This window comes from Sinocyclocheilus anshuiensis, unplaced genomic scaffold (assembly GCF_001515605.1).
Source record: "Sinocyclocheilus anshuiensis isolate Anshui unplaced genomic scaffold, SAMN03320099.WGS_v1.1 scaffold403, whole genome shotgun sequence".
NCBI classification, from domain to species: Eukaryota; Metazoa; Chordata; class Actinopteri; order Cypriniformes; family Cyprinidae; genus Sinocyclocheilus; species Sinocyclocheilus anshuiensis.
The window spans coordinates 290,269-299,820 of record NW_015552553.1 but is presented as its reverse complement, the minus strand read 5'-3'; the positions used below and the strand labels follow the sequence as shown (position 1 = coordinate 299,820).

The following is a 9,552-nucleotide window of genomic DNA, read 5'->3' as shown; positions in this document are numbered from 1 at the left end:
ACAATTTTTATGACACTTTTTTTTACCAAATTTTATGTAATTTTTTTAAATGTCCTGATTTGAACAATTAGCTACTAACTACTTCATTGAAGGGAAAAGCACTGCTCGCTCTCTCCCTGAGATCTCATTTTGTGTTTCATTGAAGAAAGAAGTTAAAGGCAGGGTAGGAGATTTGGTTTAAAAACATTTTTTGTTATGCTGGTTGAAAGTTTTTTAACATCCTGATAGCAATCACTAAGTTAAGTTGTCTAAATGTATTATTATATGTATTTATATCATCTGTGGAAGGCACAGTACCATAAAATGTTCATCCAATCATATTCCTCGGTCTGAGGGATACTATATGCTGTCCTACCTGACTGTCAACCTATGTATTTGCATACCTCTGTGCACCCTGTTTGCATAGACATGATACGTCATCAGTGCATTCCATTCTGCTATTGCAGACCAAATGATAATGGAAGGCCACATTATTGCAATGTTATACATTTTCTACTATAATTGTCTAGGCTAACCGGTGAATGAGACCTGAGGTAATCTGACAGCGTTGCATTCAACCCTCCACCAACGCCATCACTCACTGAGTTGCTGGTTAACCTCTGGTCTGCCTGTGCGTGTTCATGTGTTTTGGAGGAGGCGTGGCTTTGGAGAGTGATTTGCAGGGAGTGTGGGATCTTATGCTTTCAAAGCTAGCTTGCTATTGCTAACATCTTTGAAATTGACTACCCTACCTTTACTTGGTCAAAATGATAAGAGGGTGAGTAAACGTGACGTGAGTAATGACAATGATTCCTTTAAGGTATAAAAATGACTCTAAAGGCCTGTTTAAAATAAAAGTAAAATGGACAAAGTCAAGGAATTAATTTTTCAAAAGATTTTGGTCGACAATGTAAAAAACGATAAAGTAGTAGTAGTAGTAGTAGTAGTATACTGTAGTATGTTTTTATTTAATGCCATGTCAGCATCTTAGGCTATTTTCATGGCAAAAACAATAAAAAAAAATACAAGTATAACAAATGCAATAAAAACCAGCAAACAAACAAACAAGTTATATTACACAAGATTTTTTACATTAACATATGATAAAAATTCTAAAGCTTTTTCTGGCAAAATTATACTAAACAACTCTTTAAGTGAGTTCACTTCAAAAAACGGTAAAGAGTAAAGAGCTCATTTAAACTAATTTTAAAGGTAAAATTAGTAAAATTACTACGGTAATATACTCAGGAAGAAACTACGGTAAAGAGCTCATTTAAACTAATTTTTAAAGGGATAGTTCACCCAAAAATTTCAATTCTGTCAGCAAATATTCAACCACATGTCATTGATGACTTGTTTGCAAAATATAAAAGAAGCTTTTTTGAAGAATGCTAGTAACCAAGCGGTTACCACTAACTTGTATTGTATAAACAAAACATTTCTCAAAATATCTTCTTCTATGTTCCACAAAAAAGATATTAGATAAATAAAAACAGATATTATAAAAAAAGTCCTGACAATTTTCATTTTTGGGTGAATTATCCCTAACACTTATTTTAAGGAAGTTAAAAGATGTACAGTAGGGATGTTCATTTTAACCGTTTAACCGGTTAACCGACCGTAAGAATTTTGACCGATTAATACAATCAGTTAAACAGTTAAAAAAGTCATTTAATTATTTATTTTTTCAGTAATTTATCAAAATATTTAAAAAGGTTTGCTGCATGGTTAAAAAAATACGCTACGCGTATAAATTTTAGGGGGAAAAAACATAAGTCGCATTTTATTGTTTCATTCAGAAATAGGCCTAATGCCGACGCGAAATGTTTACAAACATTATAATAAACACTGTAAACATAGCTAGGCTATTTTAGTTCCCCACTCCACAACAAATCCTTTCAATTAACAGTATTTAGAAAAGAACAAGAATTAAAAATATAAGAAGCTAGAGCAATATAAACGACAAGCCAAAATGAATTAATTTAGGGCAGAACGCTTCACTCGTTCCAATATCCACGTAAAACAAAATGTTTTGCATAACATCACGGTGGTGCGGTGATAACGCTTAACGACACAGATTTGACTACATATTTTTTACTACATATTTTTTTTACTACATAGGTTTTTTTCCATGTTTGACTGACTGTATTTTATTATGATAATGAACAGGCTGCATTGTCAAGGTAACAATGCTTAGCTTTGTGCACACATGCGGCGCCAGTGCAATCACTTGAGTTTTTTCCTTCTAACAGTGGAAGCAACTACTCCTTTTAGTCCTAAAGATAATTGGAATTGTAAAAGGTTTGCCTTTATTTGTGTACATTCACAATAAAAACAAATCTTTGTGCTTTTGTAAAATAAGCCTAAAGAAAAATAGGATGCCGCTTTCTGTCGTCTGTTTCCTTTCACGCAGCACAAAAATGAAGGACAAAAGCACTCTGTTACATACACAAAATGCATATAAACAACGGGGTGAGACAAAATTTGAAAAGAAAAAGTGCACCAGAGAACACAGGCAAATTACTTGAAGTGAAACAAACGTCAAAAGGCATCACTGTTCATAGCAACACCTGTCACTTTAAAGCTCAACATTAAATTGTGATTACACAACTTTGATTAATAAATGCATTTCTGAATGCATTTAGAAAGCAGATATATACATAGTACACAAAAATACAAACCGACTAATTCACAGCAATGCTAAACACTGGGTGCAATAAGGTCAAAGACGGAAGGGTATTCCCTGCGGCATTCAGCTGCATATCAAACAGGAAGTTGACAGCTCAAAGCGAGAGAGACATCATCTACAACAAGATGTTACTTTTTCCATTAAGTAAACGTCGGCCTCAGGGCTGCTATGATGTCTCAACCAAATCCTGTTACAAAACATCTCTAGCCAGACACAAACTACCACGCAAATATCCACTCCACTGTTGTGTATCTTGCACGTTGTTGGAGTTGTTGCAAAGGACATTTCCTCGGGATCAATTCATACCTAATCTTTGTCCATCTTAAAGAGGAACCTTCTTCAAACATCTAATGTCGTCGAGCAGTCCTATACAACAAAGAATGCCCAGCTAAAATTGAGTATTGCTGAGTGTGTATGTAATAAGTTAATGTGTCTGTCACTTTATCTGACCCAAGTGGAAAGTCACGGGACGTTATGATATGCAGCAGTAGAGTCTGCAGGGAGATCTGATGCAATGGGGATTCTTTATTAATCGCTGATGGGTTGTCACACTGACACTAGCTCATTCTGTAATAAATGACAGTTGATACGATATCTTCTGTATGTTCATTTGGAAGTGTCACTGTTCTTATTTGAATATCAAGCATTAAGTTATTGTATGAACAAATGTGTTAGTGGCAAATGTGTCATGCGTCAAAGTGCAATTCTGTCATGGAGATTGACATGATAAGCAACAACAGCAAGTTAAATTGCTTTTCAAAAACTTTCTGACAAAGTGTTCAGAGTCACTGCTGTCAAGTGTAAGATTACACATCAGAAAAACTATATAGATAGAAAGAAGCTATGCCTGGGTAACCTGGGTATCAAAACCATGACATATGGGACAAACACACTTTCATGCTTGTTCATGTCATTATATAATGCTCTCAATTCTCGACCCTCCAAAATAAATCATGCGATGCACAGCTGTGAACCGAACAAATAAAGCTTCTAGTGCCACTTCAGATGACAGAAAAAAAATTGTAAGATTTAAAAAAAAAACAAATATATCCTCATCATCATTATAACGACATGGAAATGTAAAGATTGTTATCTTATTAGATACACAGCTTGTATTCTTAAGAGCAGCTCACATCCCTTAGTGAAACACAACAGAATATTTTAGTACAGTACAGTCTTACATAACAAAAATAGCCCTTTTTAAGTGTCCTCTGAAACAAACAGTAGTAGGGCAACGTAACCTGACGCGCACTGTTTCTACGTGAACATTTTGTCTCACTGAGGAAGTAGAAAACAGGTTTCTCAAGTTCTATAATGCTGGTTACTGGTACATTATCTAGCTCTTTATCTCTTGAAACTAAATTTCCTTTTCAAAGGGAAGGCTATTTACTGCACATGCCTTCGAGCCAAAAATTTCTGTGGCTCAATGAGTGCCTGAGCTGGTGGCTCATAATGAGGGGTGTCTAAAATCCTGCAGGACGTGGACACTTGCATCTCAATCCTGCAAGCCACCTCAACAGACGGTTTTCCACTCTGAGGCTCACAGCCAGGTACATTACAGAGCGCAAATCACTTTGGATTTGCCTGAATTCAAACTAAGGGTCATAAAAGAGGGTGAATGGAAAATGCCGGTCTCGTTGGTCATAATGTCCCATGTCATAAAAGAGAGCAAGGCTGATATGACTTCATGATTATACATTAGTCTACCAAACTATCCATGACTTACAGAAATAAGACATTTCTCTTCATAGTCAGACTTGTGCATAGCACAAGCTTCATAATATGTGCTTATGATGTCAAGATTACTCTCAACAAAAGTCCAAAACTTAGAGGCTGTATCATAATTCATCATTTCAGAGATCTCATCAGCAATGGCCCTGACCAAGCTGGAAACTCCTCTTCTCCTATTTCTTAAGATTTAATAGAGATAAAAGCCTATGAAAATAAAGTACAACTTTCTTCCGCTGTAGGGAACGCGTGTTCTGCCTATGTTCAACTCTACCGGCACGAGTAACGTTAAACGTTAGAAACAGCCAGGTACAGTAAATACACGAGAGCTTACTCACCGTTTGGTCCATATCTTTCAAAATTAATTTTCACTTGTTCCAGCGGGAGTCCAGTGTTTTCGTTCACACCGAAGTTTACTAAAACTTCTGATGCAGATTTAGTGTGGGCGTTTTCCATCTCGAGGAACTGTTTACTACGAGCACTTGAACGGCATGTATTTGAGACAAATGACACCGAGATCACTGACGGGCTGCGAGAAGTGGCCAAATTTCCACCGAGGTGCTTTCAGACCGCTAAGCGGAGGTGGTAGTCTGCGCAGACGTCCACCTGCCCCTTCTGCAAGCCGCCGGTTTGAGCCCCGTGAAGCAGCTGCTCTGTTTGCGCTCGAGCGATGTGAGTGCGTGCGCACGCGCTCCGCGTCCTCTGAAGGTGCGCGAGGTTCCCGCCTCTTTTTCCGTGAGCTCAAGTGTTTGAGCACCGTCCGAGAGCGCTTATTGGCTCGCGTTACCTGAGAGAAGAGAAAGGCAGCAGCTCACGTTCTCGGTGTGTGTGTGTATGAACAAGAAAAACCGCCGTAATAGAGAACTGCGCCAACCTAATTTCCGCGTCAGGAGGAGAACAAAACGGTGAGCAGTTTGTCGTGGATGAAGGAAGCTGTCGAGGTGACTCTGAGCGCGTCATCTGTGAGCTTGTCAAACCGTCACAGCTCAAACTTGTGTCAAGATTGCCTCTGAATCGGATTCATATATCTGGAAGATATTAACCATTAACTGGCCGTGACATATGAAACAAAAGTATCCACATTGGAGAAGCCTTTGGCATTTACAAACTGCTTTTGCGTTTGATTACTGAATGCATAGATCAGTGCGTAGTGTTTACGGTATGTAAGGGATTATAGGGATTAGATTAACCGTTCCTTTATTGATTTTTATGTGAATCACAACATTTACTAATATTGCAAACTGCAACATTATCATCAAATTATTCATTTGTAAAGCACTGAGAGCTGCCTCACAAGGAAAACAGTGTAGGCTACTGCACAGAGCGGGAGATGGTTTTAGAACAAGGTGCTCCAGTTCTTTCCTGGCTCATAGTTTCTCATCTGTCCCTGTGCAAAGCCTATATATAGAAAATATACACTGCTAAACTCATGTTAAAACAAGAAATGTTATAGGTTACATCATCCTCGCCTGCAGAAGTGATAGGAGATCTTTGGGAAAATGAAGTAATGGTTAGGTCAAAGCTGGCATCACAAATGAAACTGGCAGCCCCATCTGGCTTGGCTTTTTACCTCTCAGACTGTTTTCACACTTGGTTTGATTGCGTTGTCTGAACCTGAGTTCAGTACCACCAACCTCCCCTGTCCTCGCTGGTCTCTTTTCACATTGTACTTTTGGGTCAAACCCAAGCAGCAACCTCTCTCGTGAAACCAACACGGAAGTGACTAAAACTGCAATTCATCGGCTGGCTCCAAAAGGGAGTCAGTCTCATAGACCTGCCATGTTAAAATGCCCAACTTTACAGCAGAAAAAAAATGTGTTTACAGCCTGGTACAAAAAGTGGTTTTGGTCTATATAGCTAATTATAGCTATATAGCCATATTTTTTTTATAACTCATCCGTTTAAATTATATTAAGCCTTAAAGATCTATATAATTAAGGGAGTGGCCACTTGAGTGACAGGTGGATTGCCGCTGCTGTCGCTGCTGTCGAGCTAAGTGGGTGTGGTTTCAGCAACCAGCTCCCGCCTCTTTGCCCATTTTCAATTATCAGGTAGTGACGCGAAATATGGATCGTGACAGAGACTAATGCTGTTTTTAATAATGTGATACCAATGCAATACGTTTAAAGTTAGGGTTAGGGCAGAGGCTTTCAAACTTTTCCCAAGCTCCCCTCTTTTTATTTTAATTTACGGAAATTAGAAATACATTTTGAGGGTGAAGAAATATCCATTTTTGTTGTTTTTGTTTATTTTAAAGTAAAAAAAAAACATTTTAGGTCATTTTGAAGCCACCTAGTGGGCCCCGGCCCCTTGGTTGAGCACCACTGACTTAGGGGTTAGTGTTTTAGCATTGTGTAGGCAATCACCACGCCAATAAAATCTTCCAAACTGGCTACCAGGTGGGCTATGTGCTTAACTGGTTTGGGGGGAAAATGGGCCAGTACGGGCATTGTTAACTACTGTAAGGTAACAAGGTAGAATTAGCTTCAAAACTTTATTTTTTTTATTGTGAAAAATTGTCCACCACAATTTCTCATGTACAGTAGTGATTGGAGAAGCGACTCTTTTTGAAACTTTGAATTAATTGTTTTGTAAAGTGATCTACTTGTCCAATGTGCTTGGAAATATTGCACATTAAAAACATTTGCTGGTTAAATCCAGTGCAAAAATATGCTGTACGTATGGCATTTCTACAAAACATATCAGTAAACACCAAGAAGTAATTACCAATAAAGTTTAAAAATAAATTATTTGTATATGTCTATTATTCATTTGTAGCATGTATTTGTGTTTGTAACAACAGACAGAGTTACTGAAAAATTGTGAACTTAAATTATAAACTGTAAAATGAAGTACAACTTGCATCGACAAAAACAACAGAAATATTAATCCGTATGTAGCTCTGTCCAATAGTTAAGCTTCTGCAGAGTAATGCTGTCTTAACAAAGCCCTCACAGAGAACACTGTGGATACCCTACTTTAAACCCATTGCCTCTAGAACACAATGTGCTTTTGAGGACTATATTTATCTGAAAATGGCCCAGGTCTCTTTCCACCTATCCAGGTCATAATCAGCTTCCACCCAAGTACAGGAGCTCTGTTTAGACATAAGCTTTATGTGCGGATCTAGGACCAGCTTTCACCGCTGAAAAACATAACCTTCCTCATTATGTTCAGAAGCAAAGGGCAACAGCCCTGTTCTCAATAATGATGTTCTTAGAAGTTACACTTCATAAATTGAACTTGAAAACAGCCTACTTTACTTCATCAGCGTACCGCACTGATGATCAGTATTCAGACTACTTTCTGCATTTGATCAATTCAGATATTGACTCCCTTCTTGACTCCACATAGAGTTGGATAGAGGCCTCCTTGGGTTAAGCCAGTGGCTTAAGGCAGCACGCTAATGCATATTGATGGATCAGATTGCCTTGATGGAAAGAATGTTAATAGGACATCATTCGCATCATTTGCCACTTCCCATTTTCAATACAATATAGGCCATATAGATTAAGCATTGGGTGTGATGCATCTTTTTCAGGTGTCCCATTTAAAGTGACTGCAGATATGTCACTTTATGCAGATATGTCCATGAAGTTGCAGATATCTCATTATGTTGACAGTTGCAATGGGACCGTTCTCTCCCTTGCCATTTTTTAAAGGGGTCATGTTACGCGATTTCAATTTTTCCTTTCTCTTTGAAGTGTTACAAGCTCTTGGTGCATAAAGGAGATCTGTAAGCCCGCCGGCCGCACCGTTCTCAAGCCCACCGGCCGTTCCTCACTCTAGCCCGCCGTGTGTGACTCTGCGTGTTTCATGGGGAAAGCGAAACTACTTTGTTTGGCCTTCCAAAAGAGGACATGACTAGAAATCAGTGGTTAAGTTGTATTTACAACACTGTTCCAGAACAGTTCAACCCAAATATTCAGATGTGTACAGCGCATTTTATGGAGGACTGTTTCCTGATCCTGGTAGAGTAGACTACAATGCCGGCTGTTCTGACTCACAGACTGTAAGTACGTTTTCATATTTAAAGGATTTGCCACTGACGATTCAAACGCGAGTTTTGAGCAGTGTAGAGTAGCACTTGTTGTTTGTCATTTCTCCGATCACAAATGCAGACATGGTTTTATGTTTACGCGGCGCGATGCAACGCGTAAAAAGACAGTATAAGTCATTATAATCCATAATTATGTCCACACTGGATGCAACAAATGCCTAGTTTATAATGGGTTTTTGTCTCATCGCTCCGGCCTGAAAGGGCATCACAGTATGGTAGGGGCGTAACATTTCCGTCACACGCTTGAGGTATTCGGCCAATCACAACGCACTGGATAGCTGGCCAATCAGAGCACACCTCGCTTTTCAGACCGATGAGCTTTGTAAAAATCAACACGTTTCAGAAAGGCGGGGCATAGAGGAGAAACAATAATGTACAGTATGTGGAAAATAATGTGTTTTTTGAACCTTAAACCGCATAAACACATTTCATTACACCAAATACACAAAATAATGTTCTTTTTAGCAACATCATATGATCCCTTTAAAATATATATCATTTGTGATGAAGAAAGTTACCCCAGTCTCATCACTACACATTGACTGCAAATTTATTGGCCACACAATCTCACCACATAAAACCAGTGTGACTGTTTTATTTTTGACATCAAACCCAAGCCACCCTCCCCCTAAAGAAGAAAAAATAGAAGGGAGACCCTTGAATGCCAAAGTCCTTACGGAAAGGAAATCCTTCCCCCTTTTCCCTGACTCTTACCACACTGGCATACAATGGATGTCTGTGCTAGTTACAGTTTCAGACACCAAATTTTCCACTCTGGTTTTTGAGCCTCCCAGCTGCATCTGCCTTCAAGCCTGGCTGGTCTCACCATCACTTTGCATTATGGAAATCAGTTCTTAAATAGGTTTAATTTTCTATTTTGTATACCATTGTAGACATAAGTTTTTTTTCCCCCCCAAAAAGGTATCTCTCTCTTTTCTCATTCTCTTTCATGTGTAAAGAAAGGAATCCACCAATTTGCCATCAACACTAAACATATGTAATAATGCCAAAATATAGTTAGAAAATAAAAGAAACAATAAGTAATAACTACCATTATTTTAATTCTCAGCTGTGTCGTGATGGGAGAGAGCCGCTG

The 9,552-nt window shown here is 38.5% G+C and overlaps 1 protein-coding gene across 2 annotated transcripts in view; it reads right to left on the bottom strand.

The window, feature by feature from the left end:
• LOC107664518 (sarcoplasmic/endoplasmic reticulum calcium ATPase 2-like) overlaps nucleotides 1-5,087 on the bottom strand; it is a 61,433-nt gene extending 56,346 nt beyond the window's left edge. For both annotated transcript variants that reach the window (XM_016455110.1, XM_016455109.1), the window contains exon 1: nucleotides 4,735-5,087. In XM_016455110.1, the coding sequence (XP_016310596.1) occupies nucleotides 4,735-4,852 (118 nt within the window). In that variant the 5' untranslated portion in view covers nucleotides 4,853-5,087. The remainder of the gene's footprint in view (nucleotides 1-4,734) is intronic.
• Between the last annotated feature and the right edge of the window lie 4,465 nt (nucleotides 5,088-9,552).